Below are 24,284 nucleotides of genomic sequence, written 5' to 3' on the forward strand. Positions count from 1 at the left end.
TACTGCACTACAGGAGACGACTTGCCTTTCTCTTGCCCTCTGATCTCATATTTACTTGAATTCAGGCCTGCTTTCCATCTACTCTGAAAAGATGAAGACTGAAGACAGGTAAGTAATAAACTATGGTTCATGGAGAGTAATAAAGTTTTAGGCAAACTGATGATTACACGTAGGATCCAGAGAAGGAATACAAAATGCTGACTAGAGGGAGAGAGTCAACTTTCTTAACAGTGAGGAATCCAAAGCTCTGTTGGTAATCCTCTATTGGGAATCCTCTACCCTCATTGTAAAGCTGCTGGTTTCCTTCCCTTGCACCTGCAGGCTGTGAGACTGAAGAGGAGGTTTCCTTCTTTTGTCTTCCAAGGTGGCCACGGGCCCTCAGACTGTACAAATAAAAGAGTTGCAGCAATGCTGTGTTAGTGCTCTGTGCAGGGGATGGGAGTTGGCTGCTGTCTGTTGTTCACAGACTCTCAACCAGTGACTGAACCACTTCTTTTCTACCTGGTACTATACTGTGCTATATTACACATCTTTCATTTACATCTCTCTGTTCCCACACAGGCACTCCCATGAATTTCCACTTGTAGTTCATTGATTCTGGCCGAAGATGGGGAGACCTGTCCTGAGGACTTTCAATTCACAGCTCACTAAGATCTCTTAATGGTAACTTAGAAAAAAAAAGTCTTTTGTCAACAGGCTGGACTTCAGCACACAGGGTTATGCTCCTCTGCCAGTAACTGCTTATATCATTTGCAGCTTAAAAAAACACTGTTCTTGGATGGCCACACTATGTGTCCACGAGGTCTGCTCAGCATAATCGGCTAAATGCACCGCCCTATCTTTAGACCTTCTTGGCCCTGACTCCAACATTTAAATACATACACTGTAACTATTACAACATAATAACAGGCCCTCTTAGCACAGTCCTGTCCCAAGATGTCAGGAGTATTAATGCATTCATTGCTTTTTGTACTGACAACACTGTTCTCAGGCAGTGACCTGCCAACCAACATCACAATAATGGTGTTTTTTCATGCCTCCCCTTTAGCTCTGTACTAAGCACAGCTATCTTGCAACATGTAGCACAGACCCTTACACATGGCCCTTCTCCAAACCACTGCTGTCTGCACATATTTTTACTTCTTTACTCTTTATCCCCATGAGTTAATACCCTGTGGACCCTATTCCATAAAGAAAAGAGGCAAAGAAAACAGGAGTGGTGCCATTTAGTAAGGCTGAAAATTTAATAGAATTGTTTAAATGTCCTTAAGTTGCCTGCTAATTGCAACATGAGGTCTATCCTCAGCCAACTCTTACCACTCAGGACATGAATCACACTGTGAGAAGAAAATACATTTGGATTTTTCCAGGTAAAACTCAAATAGCTTCTTTTGTATGTGCAATACAATTAACTGAGGGGTTTTTTTTGGGGGGGAGAAGGGGAGGCAGAGACGGGGCAGGGGTGGGATTGTTGGTTTTGCATCTTAAATATTGTCTTGAGAAAAAGAGCTGATGTTCCTTTAGTGAAAAGCTCTAGGTTTGTGGATTTCTGATCCTGAAAGTCTCGCCTGAATGATCATCTCTGCACAGTGAGACAGACAGAGACTTCAAAGTCAGGTTACTTAAAGACCTCATTACATAAGTCTACTTTAAAAAGTCTCAAATTGCATACTAAAAAAAATTAAATCAATACTGACGCCCTTTTGATGACATAGTTTATGTTATAGCCTTTAGCAGCTGTGAAGTGCACACATCCACTGACATCAAAACTCTCAGCATGCTCCAGAAGGAGCCTTGGTTTTTTAACTGCCCATGAGCAGCCCTCCCCAGAAACACCCAAGATTTCTTTCTTTATCCCACATGATTGAATGTTAGGCAAAAACATGACAATGGGAAGAAAAGATAAAATCCAAGAAAATGTCCTGTTAAGCCTTTTGTGAGGCTCTCTGGTATGAAACACGAGTAGCACATCAGCTGCTGTAACAGCTAACGTTTATGTAAAATAAGCCTGGATAAAAGAGCAATAAACAACACTTCTGTGAACATTGGCTTGTGTTACTGCTTTCTACTCATTAATTTCATTTTCCATTTCCTTGCTTCTGAAATCTCCCAAAGGTAAATACCTCCTCCTTTACAGCAGGAGCATAATATTTTCTGGCTGTGTGTTAAACTGTAACGAAAGCAAAGACATGTTGGGTCCTGCCTCTCATATTTATGTAGCTGTGTGAATATACCTCTGCCTTGTCTCTCTCCTTTTGAGTCTAGCATCATGCCTGAGCCTGGGACCCGAGCTGTGGTCATCCTGCTGACCATGCACCATGCTACAGCTTATCCCACTCCAGGTGACCACAGCTGCCTTCAAACTGCACCCATGGCACGTTTCAGGTGGAAGAAATGCTGAAGGTACTCAGTGATGTGGTGCTACTGTGGTACAATGGGTAGTACAGGACTGTCACCAAACAGAAAAAACCAGGACTTTATTTACAGCATGATCTGGTCCCCCCATACTCTGCTGGCTAGCACAGCCTCCCAACAGCCTTCTTGTTGCTGCAGAGCTGGTTTTCCTTGTCACCAAGACATACATACACAGGGCTGCATAATTATTGCTGTTTCTTGCTCTTAAGCAGCCTGCCAAGCTCACAGGACTGAAAGACTTTTCTTTAGTAAAGGCACAGCAACATCAGTGTACACACAGACACGTTTCAACCCACTCTGATACTGTTCCTATCTGTGTGAAAACCAAGTCCCTTTCACTCTTCTGCTCCTGTATGCAAAAAGGACCAAACCATAAAGCAGGGGTAAAACACTCCCATCTTCTCACGTGGATGCTCCTCACAAGTTCTGTTCAGTCCCCCAGTCCATCCCTCAAGCAACTCAGTGATTATCTGTTTTTGTAAAGCTCTGCAACACTTCTTTGTATCAGTTCAGTCCTGGGCTATATGCCTCCAAAATAAACTCACTTTACTCCTTCCCCAAGAAACTCTACCAGGTTTCAAACCAAGAAAGTATCCATGCTCAAGTCACCAACCACAGCATCCTAAAATGCCAGGCTGAGCAGATCTTGCTGCGAGCACCAAAATTCCAGCAGTTCTCTCTGAAGAAGAGCAGCTGATTTATGAGAGTGGATCTGAATAATTTTGGTGGGGCTATATGCAAAGCACACAACACAGAGCTATCCCACCAGACCCAAGCAAACTCCAGCTACATTCCAAGGGAGCAGCCTGGTATTTACAACTGATCTGAACTGAAATTCAGACAGAAAAGACTGTGCTAGAAGAACAGCCATCTCTGCCTGGCCGCAGTCCTGGTTCCCTCTGGCCACAGAACTAATGGATTACTCTGTCCTGCTCCAGAGAGCCCACCAGCAAACATGTCTGAGACAGAAATCAACTGAAAGAAATAACACCCACCATGAGATGGCTGTGTAATGTTAAACAGAAATGAAACCCTGTTTGTATAGTAATTGCTAGAAGACTTTGCAGACCTCTGGGGGTTTCTGGTCCCAGCCCCAGCTCAGAGAAGGGCTGCATATAAAATTGAAAGGATTAGATACCTCCCTGGGCCATTATGGTTCAAGCATATCCATCCTTACAACTCACGCCACCTGACACGTCTGGCATTCCTCATGATCTCTCTTTTGCTCAACCTGGGCTCCTGACCATTCTTAAGAAAGCTCCATTCCCCACTGGGCACTTTCCTCGAGAACGATGGAGGCAAGTTCCCATCAGCATCACACAGTACAGCAGGTGCAGGTCACTGCTGACACCTCGCAGCATTTCAGTGCACAGAAAACAATCACAGCATGCTGGAGATGTACACCTTCTGAAACTGAGTGTATGTGTCTGTGTCCCTTACAACACCTATTTCAGGGACACAAAGAGCAAAGAGTGTATGTGTCTGTGTCCCTTACAACACCTATTTCAGGGACACAAAGAGCAAAGTGGCACACCTGAGGTAATGTAACACGACATGACATACTTTTCCATACAGAGACTAGTATTCAACAACAAAAATAAAAGACAGGAATAACACACACAGGTTATGGACAGTAGCTATGCAACAATTTATCATGCCATTAGTTCAATGCCTGTAAAGTTCCACTAGCCATCAATGAATCTTTATTGGAAATTATGAAGTCCCAGTCACTTTTCCAGCATTAACATTTCTCAAAATGTGTCTACATATTTTACCTTGACTATTGATCACAAGTATAGACAACAATGTAAGCACCATGCTGTGTAAAGTGTTTGCTTCAGTCTCTAACAACTACTTCTTCTACAATTAAGACACAAAATATCCAGTTAAGATCAAGGAGGGAAAAATAAATGGAAAAGCAATTAATAAGACTTTTCTACACCTAAGTGTTTTCTGGTTGCTGTTTGCCAGAAGATAGGTAAGATTTGAAGGCAACTTGAGCTCTGAGTTCCCATAGGCTGCCTGTTTCAGCTGGATGTGCCAGACCATGTCCTGGCAGTGTGCTGAGTTTAAGACATCCCTGTACTTGTTCAAAATGAGAATGAGTGTTTCACTGGCCACCTGGGTTTGGATCAGAACTGACTGGATTCATAGCTTCAGATCAGTCACTGAAACTTTTTCTTGCACAATTTTCTCTCCTATAAGTGAGAAAGAGTCTGTTTTCAGACGTACAAACTCTCTTAGAGCAGTCCATATGCAGTGGGATATTGAAATCTGAATAGAGTCTTCCAGCAGTAATTTTGTCTGGACTGTGAACAGTGAATGGCACATATCAGAAACAAAACATACCTAACAAACCTGGCATAGTGGTATGAGAAACAACACACCTATACACTGCACACGGTATTTCCTGTGCTGTTACTTGGAAATACCAGGCACAACCATGTATTTTCAGACTAACACTTCACTGAGAAGAGGAGCCAAAGATGACAAGACCACCAATGAAAATAACCTCTTCAGAGATGCACAATTTGGGCAAAACCCCCAGTATCCAGGCACACTGACAAAGAAACAAGGTGAAATGCTTTTCCATAGACTCCTCTCCTATACCTAGGCTGGGAATAAAAGATTCTCCTGCTATATGGCATCAAAAGCTCTCCCTGGAAACCCCCTGTTCTCTGGACCCCAGAAACCCCAGCCCTTCTGACCCTCAGAAGGGCTGGCAAACAGATTTCAGCTGGAAAAATGTGCAATTTGATCTAAGCATGGCACGAGTATGAAGATGCAAGGATTTGTTTTCCCTATTATTTTGTGTTAATGCACCATGAGTGTCAAATGGGAAAGCAGGAGAGAGCATGCACATGTCTGTCTTTCCATTTCAATCCCCTTGACTTCCATAACCTTTCTGTCACTCGTGACTAGCTCTCTGCCATTCCTTTTTTAATATAGTCTCCAAGGCACTTTACAGTAAATTACACTTTCTAACCCTGGGCCAATTCCCCCCAGTTTGGAAGGTACAATGTACCATTTCCCAGCTATTCTAACAATTCCCCATGGGAGAGGGGGGTCAGAGCACTGCTCCTGTTCATAAGCTGTAGCATCTGTCCAAAACACAGGAGCAGCAGCAGCTCCTTTTCTGTACAAACCTCAAGCTTCAAATCCCCAAACAGGGAAAGGATGGGGCATGGGACCAAAACCACAACATGGCCATGACTTGTGATTGTGACAGAAGATAAAAAAAAAGCACAAAAGAAAGTTGATGAGCGATCCTGGGAGCAGCAGCCCCCTCCTATGTGCATGTTGCACTGCCATCTTCCTCAGTCTGTTTTATACAGTAATCAAAGGATATTCTGAGCCTCTCAAAATGCCATCAGCCCTCATTGAGAATGAAATAGAGCACATCTCCAGTGAAGCCTTTACAGCAGTAATCATTACAGCATGCTGGCCTGAACAGGGAGCTCTTACAGACAAAGATGGGGTTTAAAAATAAAATAAAAAAACCTTCCTAAAATCTGAATAGAAACTTGATGATAATCTCCCAATTTTATTATGCAAAGGGGAAAAGAAACATGTAATTGTGCACTCTTGGTCTCTTACAGCAAAGAATAGGCTTCTTGATGAAATGCTGAGTTGATTTAGAGCATGGCTGAGGTTCTGGTGGCAATAATACTCTAAAAGAATGAACCATCCAGCTGATTTGGATAAAATAATCATTTTTTAACATTTTAAATCTAAATCATCTGTGCCTCCTTCCACTTCTCCCCACTGCATTTTTTGGAGAGCCTTTTTATAGTTTTGAGAATTACTTTTCCCTTCCTTTCACAGCATTTAACAAGAAAGACAGACCATACTCCGGCTAACAAAGGCCATTTTTTAGGCTGTGCCAGCATTTAACTCCATTGCAGGTATGTTTAGAAAGTACAGTATTTGGCACAGGTTGCTCTGAAGCCCTTTTGCCACCTCACACCCAGAACATTATCCCAGGAGTCCCACTGCTGTGGGACATTGAGGATGGCCCTCTCCACCTCAGGGGCCCCAATCATCATGGGCAGATTGGTGTTTCAATGACACCTCTCTGGAGCCCCTCCAAGTGCATTTCCAAATCAGAGCTCCTTGTAGTTTCAGGTGCTTTTAATATTTTAAGAAAACCACAAATATGGATCCTAACAAATGGATGTTACCCACTAACAATTTCTGCTTCACATCTTGTCATAGAAGGAAAATTTTCTCCTGGCTCTCATAATTATTTCCTGACTCTCAGTCCACTTTTCCATCTACTGAATTATGTAGAGTTGTTTAGCTTGCTGTTTTCCAAGAATGCCTCATCAGTGCAGTGTAGAAATATTTATTACTTACTCTTTTTATATCTATTGACTTTTTCCTTTCAGGAGAGTAAAGAAAATGGATCAGCTGTGAGCTCTCCTGACTGTTAACACAGCTAGCAGCTATTCATGGATTAAGCACATGCTGCCTGATTTTAAGGCAGTTTGTATTAAAGCTCAGTGAATTTACATGTCATGCATCAAGGTTTGAAACAAATACACAGATATAGTCTCTTTCACTGATTCCACTGAGCAGTAATGTGCAGGAAGTTCTGTGAGGTGGTGATTTGTTACTAAATACATATTAAATTTGTAGAAAGCAAAATGCCATTCATTACTTTAGGAAAGTCTGTCTCTAAATCCATATGCCTTAACACAAGAGAAAATAGCCAATACATTAGAAGAGTCCTGTTCCAAGGCACTTGCCCTGCAAAACCATGAGGCAATTCAACAAGTTGATCCTGATAATCAGTTCAGGCTAAGAAGGGCTTACTCTTTGAGAGATGCCACTGACTTCAGCTGGCCTGGCTGCAAAGAACCTAATTGCCATAAAGCACTTTAAAAGAATTCACTATGAAGAGCTGGGCATCATCTATTCTGTTTGAGTACTTCATCTGAATTTTCTTCCCCTCTCCTCTTGCAAACTTAGTACGTTTTTAAAAGGTATTTAAATGCTCCTATTATAAATATACATATTCTGTGAGAAGCTTTCCTTTTCATGTAAATTACTAAGACTGAAATAATTTTTCGTGTGATGTATTTTACAGTGTATTTTTGCATATTTATTCTCACTACTTCTTCACTCTGAGCAATGAAATTAGGCTGACTGGTATTAGCCTGGGTTTATCTCCTGCTTTTCATGGACAAAGATTGTCTGGTGCTATCCACACTTCCAAGAAAGGCTAGAAACAGACATAGAAGAATTTCCCAGAAGAAAAAAATTACAATAGGTAAAATACTTATGATGGTCTACCAGACAAAAAATGAACACTGACAGCTACTGGGAACTGCTTAATGTAAAAAGCAGAACAGACAGGAGCCTCTTACCACTAGGATGTCATTAAAACTTAGGAAAGCAGGAAATAGGAATCAGAGATCTTGAAAAAGAGGTTGGTAAGACTTCCAGAATTACCCTAAAAGTCTGAAGGCAGTAAATGCAGCCAGTTGCCTAGACTCTACTAGAAAAATACAAAATTCAACAAAAGTAATACAGAATGGCTTCATATAAAGTTTCCTAACTATTCAAGCAGTTTTCAAGAAGTAAGAGAGCTAATACAGAGTTAGTGTCAGTGTTATAAACTGAAATGTTATAAGATGTTTTGAAGCAATGTCTAGTTAATTTACAAGATCATCTGTTCTGGCATTGGAGATTTCATTACCACACTTGCATAAGGAAGTGACAGAATCTAGTAGAATGACCAAAAAAAATACTACCAAGGTTTTCAGAAAGGTTTAGATCACCTTCTAAGGAGAAGGAATTAATGAAATGAACCGACAAGACTCCGGTGACAGTCATCAATTTTAAGGAGAGATTTGGTTGTATTAGTTTTAGGAAGATACTCCAGATGCCAACGGGGCAAAAAACACAAACAGATCACATGAAAAGATCATTGTTGTCATCATCTAAAAGCAAACAAATAGAAATGGTACTGTTCTATTCAGCCCTTTATGCTGAAAATGTTTCTTATAACTGGCAGCTCCCTAAATCTAGTACAAAAAAGGGTGCACAGCATACAGGAACAGGATCCAAACCCTGCTAAAAAGTCAGCATTAACTGCCCAGTGAGACTTTTCTACACCAGGATGTATTTTCCATCCCACCCGGTACAAACAAGACTATTTTTCTAAAACACACTCTGACTCAAACAGGAATTTTACACTTCATGCAGAAATTGGGACACAATAGGCTCTGGCCTTTGCTCTGGCAGAAGGCTGGACAAAATGCTTTCAATGGTCCTGTCTAGCCTTGATATCGTTTCACACAAATCATGCATCGACTTTAGGATGAAGCAGTTTTACTGGCATCAGTCCCACGTGGCCAGGACACACCTGGAGAAATAACTTACCTTGAGAGTTTGTGAAGGAACATTTAACTGCGTTTCTTACAGGAAAAGAAACGGGGACCAGGTGCTACTACAGCCCTGGACACAGGGAGAGTTGTGGTCAGATCATGACTCCCTGCTGTTGTATGCTTTGCCAAGAGGAAAGGATGCCATAAGCAACTGCAGGCTCTCCTCACCTGCCTTAGGCAGTACCTCTGTGCTAACACTCTGGGAAGTGCCCCCTGTGACCATTCTCCAAAATTCCTCCTTCCATCTGTAACAAGACAGCTTACAGTCTGCTGTATTTCAGTATGTAAAAGAGATGATATTAGATCTCAGATCTGATCTACCACTGGAGCACTACAGGCAGGTGCCTAAGAAATTCAGCCCTTTACATGAAGTCTAATAAGTCACTTAATTCTGGTACTGATCCCACTGGGTGAACAGTCCCTATTGTCTGTGATAAACTGGGCAAGAAAGGATGCTATAGATCACACTGATGTGAAATACACCTGAAAATCAGTAGCAACTATCTTCTTTGTTACCTTGTGATTTGAACATGGCTACCTTTCAAATTTAGAAACCAGAATAAACTAATCATAAAGGTAACTTCTTCCTTTATTTAGCTTTTGAATAATTTTTTTATACACATACATATCCAGATGCTCAGCCATGCAACACTACCAGTCCTAAGGCCACATCAGGACTGCTGCAATGGCACACCAGATATTGCTCAGAGAACAGAAAACTGGCTTTTGGTGTAGTGGCACAGTCTGCTTTAGCTAGGCAGGTGTTCCAGGGAGGATTCAGGAGGATTCTTGTCTGAAACTAGACACCGTTTAAAATTCAAGCAAAGAGTGTTTATTGTAGAGAAATAGCACACAAAAGGAAAAAAAAACTGACAAAAGGAAAGAAACAAACCCCAAGACAACTCCCACTCACTCATAAGTTACTCACAGTTACTGTACATACCGACCCCGACGTGCTCAAGATCCCCAGTATGAATGGCTGCTGCACGCCTGGGTTTCAGTAGGCTCAACATACTCAGTGGGCGTCCCCACAGGAGGCAATGTTGTCCTTTGTGCCAGCACGAACCTCCACCTTGGAGCAGGAACTATCTAGTTTTTTATACACTCAGTTGAGCCTACCAAAGCCCAGGCATGCAGCAGCCAGTCATGCTGTGGATCTTGAGCACACTGGGGTTGGTATGTACAGTAACACTGGAGGTGGTATGTAGAGTAACTGTGAGTAATTTCTGAATAAGTGGGAGATGTCCTGGGGTTTGTTTCTTTCCTTTTCTGAGGGTCTTTTCCCCTTTTGTGTGCTATTTCGCTACAATAAATGCTATTTGCTTGAATTTTAAATGGTGTCTTGTTTCAGACCAGAATCCTCCCGAACCCTCCCTGGAATAACAGGATAGTCTTCCTGGACATATGGATTAGACATCTCTGAAATAAAATTGCTTGATATTTAATTGCAGGGTTGGCATGTGATTCCATGATATCATCATCATGGCTGGGTTTCATGAATGAAGATTTGAGGAAGGCTCTACTCACGTGGGTGTATCATTTGAGCCTGCGCAGTGGATTTTTCAGGTGAGGCACAGTGTGCACAAAACTGGCCCCATCCTTTAACTCCTGAGGTTCATCTGCCACGGCTGAGTGAGCTTGGACAGTGGCAGTGAAGTCCTTGGGACTAGAACCTACAGCACACCCAGTACTCCCAGGAGGTCTCCCATCCAAATACCAACCAGGGCTGACCGTGCTGAGCTTCTGAGATCTGATGGGATCGGACATCAGGGTGGCATTTCACTGTCTCATGATGTACAGTGTATGGAATAGAATTACAGGGACAGTCTCAGCAAGTAATAAACAGTATAGACAGTTTTCAGCAGGTATTATCCAAGGATGATGGGCAAAAAGCATCATGGGGTACACAGAGTGCTTTCTGTATTAGTATTATCTCTATCCACACAGGACAGTACTTCTTATAAATACCTGAATGAATCATCTAATGGATGTGAATGTAGGACACTCAAGCACAAGCTGGGGTTCTGTGTGCATGGAAACTCTGCTGAGAATTCAGCTTATCTCTCAGAAGCACAGTGTCTAAAACTCCATATTTCTAGAGTATCCCTAGACAGTGGAAAATAAAAACTGGAAAAAACCAAAGAGCTGAAATTGCAAACGAAGAGTTTCAGATCCAATGAAAGAATTCAATTTAGCTTAGGATGGTTAATTTTTATTTAAAAGCTGCAGCAGTCTCAGACTGACCTTCACAACAGAGGCCACCGTTATGGGCCAGATCCTGTGCAAGTTTCTGCTCCCGGCAGCACAGGTGCCCAGGACATGCTGATATGAAGCCAGCGTGGGTGTGATGGAAATGCTGAAGCTGTCTGAGCCTTTTAGTCCCTGGAGGAAGATGGATGTGATACACCCCAGGGAGCTGTAAACTCCACGGAAGGCTTCCCTCTTTCCAGTCTTCTTTCTATGGGCTGCAGTTCTCTGCTATTAATTCACAACCAAATAACTTTTTCTCTCATACAGGAGGGAGAAGGCAAGCAGTGCTTTACAGTAGTGCCTCTCCCAGGCAAACAAGTTGCATGAATTTAGACCTGAGACCACCCTAGAGAAACTTCAGAGCTTTCCTGAGAAAGTAAATACTCCTGCTTTTCCTTTATTCCCTCACTTCAAAGCCTAAGTGTGAGGAGGCTCATGATTTCCCTGCTTTCTTCCTGCAGACTTCTGTCCCCTGTAGAGCTGTACTGCTGGAACATTCAATTAAAGCTGTCAGTACAATGCACCCAGAGAAGGAGCACATTCCCTGCCATCATATAACTGACTCCTCCACTGAAACTGCCATTGGAACAGCTAAGATAGGAAATACAGTATCTTTCATGCTTCTGATCTCTAAAAATGACGTGAAGATCATGTAGCTGTCTGTGCATTTTCCTTCACCAAATTGCCTTGCAATCTCCCTTAAAATGCAATTTGCTAGACACAGTGAGCACAAACTACCTAAGCTGTATCAATTCACCTGGCATCTAAGGCTGCAGCAACACCATAATGAGTTTGTGCAGGATTAATACACTAAACAAGTATAAATCACAAACTATCCAAAGGAAACACCAAGACAATCAGACAACTGCAGATAGAGAGCTCTGGCAGAATTTCAATTTTGTGTGATTCCTGTGGCTGACACCCATCTGTACTGAACCATGCATGGCAGACATACTCTTACCTTAAAGGACCTACTGTGTATTTTATTTAAATCAACATGAACCTTCACTAAAAGAATAGTTAACATATCAAGAAACTGAGAGCTTCACAAAAACAGCAGACAAGTATGTAGCTTTCTGCACAGGGAGGAAACAAATGTACTACCTCCAGAAAATACCTCTCTGCAAAGGAAACCAGGAGTGCTATAATCATACAAGGCTTTCAGCTTGGTCCCAGGCCCCTCCAGGAACATGGTGCTATGGTCTTCCTGCAGTCTAGGTGTACCCCCTCTATGGGAGCACTAGCAGTACATTTAAGAATTGCAGAATGTTAGTGAAAAATAAAAACAATAATAAATGGCTGTGTTTGCATTGCATGAATATCCTACTGAGCATGATAGCTGCCCCAACAACCCACTTTAGATAAATATTTCGGAATATTTAATCTAGGATTTTTGTTGGAATTAATTCCCTCAGCTCTAGTGGATTCCTCAGCTGGGACCAAATACACAAGGGAAAAGGAATTGCTGAAAAGGCAAGTACATTTTCCTACTGATCCTTTCTCCTTTGAATATACCTCAGTGTTTCCAGCAATTATGGGACTGAGATGAATATAACAAACATAATATGTCAGACTTCCCTGTCTCAACACTATGTTGGTGTAAATGGCAGTACTCCTTGTGTCAGACTAAGCCACAGTGATTTGCATCAATGTGACAGCAAGTGCCTTTCAAAGGTAACTGCTGTAGTTTCCTTCTTTTCTCAGAAGCTGGCAGCAAAGGAAACAGAACCTCTCCAGAGACAGCTAGGAGTAAACCTGATTTATTTTAGATCTACATCAACACTAAAAATTAACTCTTGTTACCATAAAGAGCAAGTTTCCTGCTTATTGCTAAATCCATCATCCCTCCTTTACTGACTTTCAGTGATACAGGAGTAAAGCTACATCAATCCAGACCTTTCTAGTGTGCTTGCCTTTTAAACAGTAGTAATTTCTTTACAAAATTACTACTATTTAAGAATAGATTTGGTCTTCCTTACTCCAGAAAAGCACCAATTTCCTCAGGGGAAGGTATGGAACTTCAAGCAGTGTATGGTCAAAGCATGCATACTGACTCAGCTTATACACTCTTGGCTCTTTCATGCATGCCTTCCCTGTCTCACATGGTGCAATCAGTTCACACTAGGGTATGAATCTGGAACTATGTAAGGAGGTCCAAAGAGTTTCTAAACCATGAGGAATAAATACCAACATTTCAAAGATACTACATTTACTATTTATACTCTGACTTTCCACTAAAAGGAGCCTGGATTGAAAACAAGTCCCTAATTATTAAATATACCTGATGCCTATAAGAATACTCTCACATGACTAATGTATTTCACCATCTCTTAGTCTTGTGAGGAGGGGTGGCACCAAAACTGTTAAAAGGATGGGGCCAAGGACAGGAACAGGCAGAGGTCAGAGCTGTGGGCAGGCTGTTGAGAAGTGAAAATGAATTCTGGAGACCTGACCTTAGCTCCCCACCTGCAGCAGGGCTCCTGTGGCACTGAGGCAGAGGATCCAACTCACCAGAGCTCCCACACCAAGTCTGAGACTGCTCTGCAGCTGTCAGTAGTTAGCAGATAAAGACATCTCCAGAAAGTTGCTTATCCCACTGCAAATGTCCAAGGCAGGCAGCAATAATCACCCACTGGGTGTACCCATGCTACTCCAGTGATATGAAATGAAGGCTAGATGAAGAGCTTAGTTATATCCCTATCTCTTAGGTGGTTAGTTATTTGAGCTAAATTCCACTTCAACACTCTCTGTGCCTCAGCTCCCTCTGCAAAAGGAACAGCATTTCCTCCCCTGAGAGTGATGTTACAAAGATTAACATGGTATCTGTGACGTGGTCAGCAGAAACACACACTGATGAAGGAGAGCCATGAAAGCATCACACATAAATGGGAAAAGGGGCTAAGTCTGAAATCTGGCTCCAGACACAAAGCACCATTATCTATATATTCCAGCTGCCCTCGGTTACATCAGTGCCAACCCTGTCAAGACAACAGGATTGCAGGGATAAGAGCATGAGGGCTGTGCATTTCCTGGCCAGTTGCAATGGAGAAACAATACTGCTTGACTTCATGAGTCTCAGCTGTGCTTTCAGGAGAGGCAGCTCAAGTTGAACCTCTGTTCACTCAAGGCTGAGCTATTAATTTAGAATTCACTGAGGTACAATGAACAGGGAACCCAATGACAACATTTTTATAGCCACTTGCCTTACAATGGGAGCTTGTAATTTCCAAAGCAGCATTGGCCTGTGTTTGATTGGTGTAACTTAAATCTCTACCTGTGCTCTTATAATAACCAGTATTTTCTGTCAGAGCTTGCTCTTACCCTGTTGGAATCAATTCTGGTCCTGGAGGTGTAGATAGGAGGAGGTATGTTGAAGGCTTGAGGAACAAGATACTCTTCAGCATCCATCATATCTTCCAGGTCTTCCTCATCAAGAAGGTTTTGGAAGAACTTGCTGTCGTTAGGGCTTGGGAGCTTCATACGATCATCCCCCTAAATAAATTGCATTGAAAGAGGAAAAAATGTCAATAGACAGATTAATTTCCCAAAAAGCCTTTCCGTCAGCCTTCATGCCCTGGCAGCCCAGCTGCCAGGAACCACAAATGCTGCTTTATTTGTTGTAAAGCAGCACATATCCACATCATTTGCTGATTTTTTTTCCTAAACTGGGAATATGATAACAGATTTTTTTGCATTCTTGTGACTGAACTTTCGTTCTTTTTTTTTTAGTTTTTCCCATACAAGCTCAGTTTCTGACCCAAGTTCTGACATATTTCTGAAGTAAGTACAGATAAGATATGGTACAAGCAATTAGAGAGAGTCCAAAGGAGGGCAATGGAGATGGGGTAGGGCCTTGAAGGGAAGCCACTAGAAGAGTAGCTGAGAGCACGTGGTGTGTTCAGCTGGAGGAGACTGAGAGAAGATCTCACTGCAGTTACAGCTTCCTCGTGAGGGGAAGGACAGGCACTGATCTCTTTTTTGTGGTGACCACTGACAGAACCCAAGGGAATGACCTGAAGTTGAGTTAGGGGAGGTTTGGGTCGGATATTAGGAAGAGATTCTTTATCCAGAGGGTGGTTGGGCAATGGAACAGGCTCCCCAGTGAAGTGGTCACAGCACCAAGCCTGACAGAGTTCAAGAAGTGTTTGGATGACACGCTTGGGCACATGTTTTGACTCTTGGGGATGGTCCTGTGCAGGGCCAGGAGTTGGATCCTTGTAGGTCCCTTCCAACTTGGCATATTCTATGATTCTGTGAAATATTTCAGCTATTTAGGCTGAAATAGGAGAGGTGAGAAAAACATGGAGACTGTTGTTGTCTGGGTGTCTGCTTTATTTTAATCTGGATTTTTAGGGACTTAAGAGGATAAATTTTGCTCCATCCATATGGAAAATTTAACAGAGCAAAAATAATAAAATCAAACCAGGCAACAAGAGCAATATGTGTTTCTGTTGAAACATCACCTACAAGCTGGAGAGGAAAATCTCAGCTGCCCTTTGCTTGGTGCTACAAAACATCACAAAAGACAACTTATACCCCAAACACCTAAGAGATTATAGGAAGAATGCTAAACTTCACTGCAAGGTTACAGAATGGCCTCCCACTCCTCCAGAACTATTATGGACATGTGGAATAAAGCAGGGAATGATGGCTGTGCTGTAGGGTGCACCCACAGCAGTTTAAAAGCTCAACAGCAAGCTTGTCATTCTTGATTGCATCTGAGAGGAATGGGGAGTCATGACAGAAGAGACACCAGTGCAATGAAGTTATCCCATTTTCTCTGCCAGAAGCTCATAGCCTATATTGTCTGCAAGGAGCAATGGAGAGGAGTCTCACAGGATAAAATGGCCACCAGATAATGAAATGGGGGAGGGAAGGACAGCAGGAGAAAGGGAGGAAAGAGGTTGTTATGGGTTTAGCCAGGTGGACCTAAACTTAGGTTTTAAAGTTCAGCTAGGCCTAGGATTGTCAGCTGATTTAAGCTGGGCTGAGCTAGCTCACAGCTGACTCCTTCCAGCCAATAATATTGTATTCCATACATCATCTCAAAGGGTGTAAAATCCAGTGTGTGGGAGTGGCTTGGGCAGTTCCACCATGGCTGCACTAAGAGGAGGACATCTGGCAGCTCCTCTACTATGCTGGGCCCTGCTCCTGTTGCCTCTGCTTGCATTTTTTTGCATTCAGAGAAGTAGAAACATTTTGTTGTTATACTTTCTCTTTCTTGCTGAGTGTCTCTTGGAGTGCTTATGAATTCAGAGTAATGGGCTTTGTATTAACTGGGGAGTGGGGAGTTATTTCTTGTTATATATATGTAACTTGTGTAAGTGTGTGTTATATTGTAGTATCCTCTTAATTTTCTCTTCTCTGTATAAATACATGTAGTTAGTTCCAGCATAAACCTGGTTTTGAGGGTTTTTCTTTTCTCTCTCTCTTCTTTGTCCCTTGGCTGGCTGGGGGGAGGAGGAACCCTTTCACCCTGTCCTGGACAGTTGGCGTTTTGCCAGTTCAACCCAGGACAGAGGTAATTTGGGAGAGAAGAGGTACTTGGAATAAGGAAATATGTCCTGTCTAATGGAGTTGTTTAATCAGATTGATTTTCCAGATTCACTTGTATCAGCTGAACTTACAGTTTACCACGGCGGGGAATACTGCAAGGGAAATTCCACATTCAGCACCACAAATCCTCTTACTTTCCAACTGTATTTTACTTCTGCTGAAGCTGAAGGAGAGTGGTGTGCATTCCCACTGTGCAGTAATACACCACAAATCATCTAGAGCAACTACACAGTGAAATGAAACACCATATGGTGAGATGGGCACTAGACCCAGAGGCGATCAGGAGACATGAAGTGTCAGTGACTGTGCTTCTGGAGGCTCTTCCACTAGAAATTCTTATATCAGTGTGAGCCTGAGGACCAGCTGGATGTACCTCTGCCCTGTGGTGGGGAGATATAGCATGAGATATAGCCCCAGAGTATCATTACTTCGATCAGACTATTCCCATGCTCTAGTCTCTGGTGTTTCACCATCACCTCACTTCTCTTAAGTTTCCATTTTCATTTGAACTGCTCACAGCTAAGGACCTTACTAATTAGATACATTTCCTGTGGCTTGAGTCTGAGCTGTAAAACACACATGCACAACTCCAGGCTTCCACAGAATGTATGAAAGGACACAAACCTGTACTCAGGCACACACAGCTCCAGCCTGACTGACTCAAGAGACACTGCCACAGTGCAGTTCCATGGATGAACCACGCTGGTGTGGTTCTGTCACAGGGATGTGAAGCCTATAGAGCCTACAGAGCCTAAGGAGAACAGAGAGGGAACTCTTCTCTCTAGCAGTGTAACAGAATTCCCTGTCTTCTGAGAAACTTTTATGTTTAGGCTATAAAAAGAAACTTTCTTGTGATCTCAGTAGTGCAGGGAAAATTCTGTTCAGGATAATCCCATGAGATTCAGCCTAATCAGTTGTAGAACAAAGCAAGTCCTTGGTCTAAAAGTAGACCCACTGTCCACCAATGGACAAAACTTGTCCCCAGTTTTATGAGGAAATGCAAAGTACTGGGCAGTCAGCAAAAGCCTGATCTTGTATATGTGCTAATAAATACAAGTTTAGGAAATGAATTTCAGATAATTGTACTATTAATATTATTGTTTTTGAGGTACTGACACTGTCTATTCTACTTCACACTTGTATAATAATGTGGTCACTGTTTGCTTTAAGTTCACGAGCACCTTGAACTTCAAGAGATTAAGAGGCAACCCTGCTAACAGTCAGGTTTCACAGACAGAATTTTTTTGTCCCCTCGGTGATGTTGCAGACTTGCTCACCTGAATTACAAGGTATCTCTGAGGGTCTCGAGCCATTCTAGAGAATTCAGCAGCCAACTCCTTGAATTTCGGCCGACTGTCAGCATCAATCATCCAGCCTGGGGACAGATGACAGATGAGAAAGAAAAGAGTCAGCTGTCAAGGGAAGAAATCATTCTGATTTTAAAAATGCACAGGTCTGAAGTCTTTGATAGCTCCAGCCCAAAGAAAAGTAGCAATAAAGAGCCCAGAAGAACAAAAGCTAGAATTCTATGACACATAAAATGGAAACCATGTGGGTTTGGCCAGACTAGGTTGTTTGGGTTTTTTTTTTACTTTGCTGAGCTCCTCTTTGTCCCAGAGATGGCAAAAATGCCTTGCAATTTTCTGTTTAGTCCATTTAGATGTCAGTGCTGACTGTCATTTATTAAGGATGTGTCCAGTCTTTAATACAATGAACCTGGTCTCATCAGAGTCTGGTGGATTTGCTACAAAGTCACTACTAAATACAGTTTTACTGTAACTGACAATCTGCTTTGCAGTGACTTAAAGAGTAGTTCAACAGATCTACAGGACAACTGACCTGGCCTCTGCCTTTCAGACAATCCTGCATTCACCTGTCTGCATCATGAGCACAGCCCTCTCATGAGGCACTAGATCTTATTTTAATTCAACAAAGAGTGATTCCTTTGTCCTTCACTCTCCACGAAACATTCATTAGGAACAACAATTCTCAATCCCTGCTAATAACTTCTGCAAAACAACAAGGTAATACAGGTAGTCACCACCACCAACTAGTTGCTCTCTGTCAGCTTTTTCTAGTGAAAGATCCTATCAGAAGCTTCTCAAAAGCAGGTTCTCTCTTTCCAGGGATGCCAATGGAAGCAGGCCTTGTCTCTTAAGTGTGACCAGTATAGGAAAAAGAAAGCTATTAAAGCTTCCAAAGAATTTCACACAAACATTACACGACTAAGTCTGTGCATCAAGCTGTAACCTTCCATCTCTCAGATTACCACATCTTCCAGGGCTTCTGTTATCCCACTGAAATTTGCCTCATACTCATTAGAAATCCTACTAAATGGGACCTTTTCACACTCAGTCAACATAAACCCATTGCACTATTCAGACACTTTCCACACCTGCATGCACAGTACAACTGTTTTCAGAAGATACTTTATCTATCTCTTCTAGTTTTAGTTTCTTTTTTTCCCCCCAGCTTTTGTGTACAAAGCAAAAAGGAAAGGTATATATAAAATTGATGAGATGCCTGTATGTTAATCTCACTTAAATTAAGACAGAAACACCAGAGAGGTATTTCTAATTCTTTTTAAATTAGAAGCATAATCTTGGAGGTACTGTCACTGGTCGGGGTATCTTGGTGATAGAAGAGTAGGAAGAAATCATGTGCAGACAATTCTTTTTTGCTGAAGTAAAAATATTCATAAATATTTGTACTGGGCTAAGAATGATAAAAAATAATCCTCTCTGTAGTATTTCTTCTATTATTTTACTTTTTATTATTACTATTGCAACCATAATTCTTCTTACTAACAATAAAACCTTTGCAATTTCTTTTCTCAATATTTGGGACCAGCATTTCTCCTCACAACCTTCACTGGCTCTGCATCCATGTACCATAATTATGTTTAATACTGTATTTTTTAACATCAGAATCAATTGTCATGCAAATGACATGGGTTTATAATAGCAATCATACTATTTTGACTTCACAGCAAGAATATGAGATACCATCTGACAGTAATAAGAAGCTGAGCTAACTCAGCCATTCTTGGCTAAATTTGTCTCCTTTGCAATTGCAAAAGATGTGCATACAGTATTTAAATGGAATTTACAGTAACTTGGAAAGCTTTTGTTTTCAAGCAGTCTGTCCTGTTCCCCAGCACTGTCAGAGACTGCAGATGCAAATGCTCCTAAGCAGTGCCTCTCTTGCAGTGAACATTGGGATATTAAATGTGACAATTACTTAAAAGAGCAGTGCCTCTCTTGCAGTGAACATTGGGATATTAAATGTGACAATTACTTACACTTCACCATCACCATATAAACATCAATAGTGCAGATTGGAGGCTGGGGCAACCGCTCTCCCTTCTCCAGGAGATCGGGGATCTCTCGAGTTGGGATTCCATCATATGGCTTCCCACCAAAGGTCATAAGCTCCCAGATAGTGACTCCTAGACAGAAAAAAGGAATAAGAATTTTAAGGTCATGCAACTCAGATTCCCTTGCTGTGCAGTATTCTGGCCCAGTTCTGAACTGCAATCTCTTCTTCTTTACCAGTGCCTTTAGAAACACTGAAGTTTGGTCTGGCAGGGAGAGGGGGTGTTACATGGTGCTTAGTTGCCATCTGGGCTCAAACCATGACAGTCTGCCACTTAAAAACCTCCGGAAAAAGGCAAAACAGCACATTGTGTTAATCTTCACAAACAACTTCCCTTGTGTTTTATTGGTGTAAAAAGCAGCATGATAGTTGTGAGGCACAAGAGAAAGGTTAGAGACAAATGAATGATGATAAGGTAAATGGATGCAATAACAACTCTTTTATCATCACAGAAAGGGAAATGAAGGGCTCATGTACTCTGTTATTTTAAGGGGGAAAAGCACAGATGTTCCCTAACTTATAGCATTGATTTCCCACAAAGGCAGAGCACTGAGTAACATTGTGCCATTGTCTTCACTCTGTAAGTCACTCACAGGCACTTGCAATATTTTTTTTCTTAAATGACCTTATGGATTTGAGATTATGATAGTGCTATGATACAAACCTAAGATTCCCTTTTTGAAAAGCCATAGGTTTTATTTTGGTTTTGGAGCTGGAAATAAAGATTATATAAATAAACAGAATTTTTCCCCAAGCAAAATCTTAAATATTGAAAATGTGGCTCTCACACCAGTTTCTTTAACTTTCATTTGGTTATTAAAAACACGTCTCCAGGTTATTACCACATTTTGCCAGCTGTCATGCTCATGTGAAAGGTGATGCACAAAATTACTATATGAATAAAACACATATTTATTTCACCCTCATTCACCTCCTTCTTGATATTCAATAGCTAATTTCTCAATTGTTTATGGTCTTGTCCTTTCTGATTGTAGATGTTCTGGGCTTCCTGCATTTCAAATTAATTTCATAAATGAAGGCATATTTTTAAGTGATCCAGGGGATACAGAAATTGAAGCAAAAGAGCAGCCTTACAAGATCAGTTTAACTCTCACGTTTTTCTCAGCTGACTAGAAGAGGGAAGCTAACCAGTCACAGCAAACAGTGTCTTTTGCTGCTACCCACAGGCAAAAGTGAGGAATGACAGGAATTGTACACCTTTTTGGTTCAAAATGATCTATGTGGCAACAGGAAATGGAAATAGGACACCATACTGCTGAAAATTGCCATTTATAAAGGTATACATTATTTCATTAGTAATAGCTACACTAGGCAAACAGGCAGACAGCTCAGCAGATGTGGCAGCTCATCGGGATAACAATTATCAACACTAAACGAACATCTGATTTCTCAAATACAACTTTTTTTGTGTGTGGGTAGCTCACCAGCCCCCAAGTTATCTGTGAAATTAAATGGATGTTTGTTCTAGTTAGTTTGGAGAGCTTGTCTCTTCTTTCTCTTGACATATTTGCTCTGTAGTATGACAAATTCTCTTTTATCTGACTGTAGGTACAGAAAGTCCCGTAAGTCTGAAAATGCTTTTTGACATTCATGGGTTTAGAGTTGAGATTTTCAAAGAGTGCTGAAAATTATGACCTGCAGCTGTATTTTTATGAGGCTGTGGCTAAGCTGAAAGGGGCCTTCTTCTGTTGTAATAATCAGCCAAACTGCTACCAGACTAGACCTTACGGCACTCACCCCAGCAGGGAAGATCATGATGATGTATTTTAGTTAGCAGGGAAGTAACACAGGAGACAGTAACAACTGCTGCCCAGTCACACATTTAAAGAAAAAAGGAAAAACAAAACAAAACCAACTAAACAAACAACCCCCCCCCAAAACAAACAACAAAAAAGCCCCAAACCAAAACAAAAAAGAAAGAACATCACAAAGCAAACGCCACTGGAATTAACTCCTTTAGGGAAAGAGGATATCTTTAACACAATAACATGACTTGGTTTAAAGCTTTAAAAGATACAAATTTTTAAACTAATCACTTGAAGATTTACCATAGCTCCAAACATCACTCTGATGGGTAAATTTCCTGTAGTGTATGCACTCCAGAGCCATCCACTTAATTGGCATCTAGGGAAAGACAAGAGAAATGCACCCTTAGAAATACATTATTAAAACAATACAGACAGATCCTGAATGAAGACATCAGCTTCCTCTCTGTTTCCTTTTTCAACTGCAAGCTTGAAAAAAAGCAGCACTACCTAGTAGAGGAAATGGCTGTTCCTACCCTCTGGAATGGGGCTTTGCCTCATAGAACATGTTGAGGTGAGAAACATGAACCAACTATCTGCAGAACTTCTCATATTTACTGATTCAGATCTAGTGGAACAACTCACGTTTTCATCAAAACTGTATGACCAGCCATCACCAACAATTGCATCCAATTCCCTAAAATCAGAAGTGCAGCAGAGAAGGTGGAATGTGAAAGCTCTTTGGCCTCAACAGTTTGGAACACCAGACACCACTATCTCAACTGTCCCCTAATTAGGCAAGTTAATAATGCAGCATCCATACTACTTCACCATCCCCATCATCAGGGTAAACAGGCAATGGGGAGACCTTACAGTGCTTAATTTCTAACTCCTAATATTTATTATGAATTTAGCTGTCCCAGTTCTCTTACTGGTACTGCAGGGAGAAAAGTTGCTCCCAAAACTAAGACAAAAGTCCCATGTTACCCTGTGGCTGTGAATCACCCTCAGGAGAGTTCATCTCTTCTGACAGAGAAGGGTGTGCGGGCAAACCAAACCACAGTTTGGCCTAAGGGTCCACCCTATTGAGTTTGTGTTAAAATGGTATTCATGGTGTTTTCTATTCCTGAGCTGGGCCCATCAGGCCATGAGTTTCTAACTTAACAGATTTTTACCTGGCAGAAACTTGTATGGGTCACCTCTAACTGGGAACTATGGATGAGGTACTGGAATAAACCAAAGACAGTTGACTGCAGACAGAATCTGAACAGGTGGTGGGTGTAAAAGAAGAGGATGTGCCTTCATTGAAACCCTTACAAAAATACCTTCCATGAAGTTGACTAAATGAACAGAACACAGAGATACAGCAAAAATAGCACCCTGTAATAAGGTTTGCTTAGCTTTTGCAAAGATTGTTCATCCTCCTCCACTAAACACTGCAGAAGTGCATTGCTTTCATTCCCATTAAATATGGCTGAGTTGTTTCAAATATGAACAGCTGCTGAAGAAGCAGAGGCTGCCTTGTTCATCATGGGATAACTCAGGATGGAAGCAAACTCAGGATGCCTCTAGCCCCACCTCAGGCTCACAGTCAGCTTCAGCTATGAGATCAGACCAAGTTACTCAGGGCTTTACGAAGTCTGGACTTGAAAACCTTCAAGTATGGAAACTGCATGACCTCTGTGGGCAACCTGGTCAGTCATTTGATTGCTGTCTGAATCTCCCTTAGCATGCTCTTAATACAACGTGAAGCTGCCTACATCTTCTACATTTCACAAAATGCTTCTCTGGAATGAAAGTTATACATCTGACATGTAAATCCTGCTCCAGAGCTCTCAGGAGTGTGACTGGCCTCACAAGTCCATGACACAACTGCCAGGGAACTCCTGGTTTGCAAGGATCAACTCATTTTCTGTCATTCACTGGGTGATGGATGGAAGAAGCAGAGGGGTTTCTGAACAGAGGATTATAGAACTGAAGGAATCAGGGAAAACTTCCCCTTCCCTGCCAGGAGGTTTCTTTCCATGGGTAAATGGAAACATACCAGTGACTCCTATCAAGCTCTTCACCTCGGTGCCTAAACTGCTGATGTGATCCATGCAGCAAATGCCAAGGGCAGCAGCCAGACAAACAAGGCAGCAGCCCATCCCAGAGAACAGCACACACTGGCAACAGCTATTTGTCCCAGACAAGGGCATAAGTGAACACAGGGAAATGCAGATAGCAAGTAGACAGAAAGCAAACTGAACATCAAGAAAAATGACTGACAGGAGAGGCAGAATTCCTTGGGATTCTGTGACATTGAAATACAGAATTTCAAGATCTTTAGTGAGCAGTTGGCAGCAGCATGTACTTACAACCCTCTCAATTTTATAATGCATTAATCTGAAGGCAGTAGAAGTGAGGGGAGGCACTATATGGACGTGGTGTGGTGTGCTGGAAAGTAATAGCAGAAAATGTCTGGTTTCAAATTATCCTCAAGCTGGCTTTTAGTGGCCTGGCATTCAACATGGTACTAGAGACATGGATG

The 24,284-nt window shown here is 41.8% G+C and overlaps 1 protein-coding gene across 2 annotated transcripts in view; it reads right to left on the reverse strand.

Moving 5' to 3' along the window:
- The window catches only part of ERBB4 (erb-b2 receptor tyrosine kinase 4), a 657,056-nt gene that overhangs the window by 13,726 nt on the left and 619,046 nt on the right, over positions 1 to 24,284 (reverse strand). For both annotated transcript variants that reach the window (XM_071561781.1, XM_071561783.1), the window contains exons 22-25: positions 22,058 to 22,133; positions 19,915 to 20,061; positions 17,891 to 17,988; positions 14,379 to 14,549 (exon numbers count right to left, since the gene is read on the reverse strand). In XM_071561781.1, the coding sequence (XP_071417882.1) occupies positions 14,379 to 14,549; positions 17,891 to 17,988; positions 19,915 to 20,061; positions 22,058 to 22,133 (492 nt within the window). The remainder of the gene's footprint in view (positions 1 to 14,378; positions 14,550 to 17,890; positions 17,989 to 19,914; positions 20,062 to 22,057; positions 22,134 to 24,284) is intronic.

The sequence above is a fragment of the Pithys albifrons genome, chromosome 8 (genome assembly GCF_047495875.1).
Source record: "Pithys albifrons albifrons isolate INPA30051 chromosome 8, PitAlb_v1, whole genome shotgun sequence".
Classification (NCBI taxonomy): Eukaryota; Metazoa; Chordata; class Aves; order Passeriformes; family Thamnophilidae; genus Pithys; species Pithys albifrons.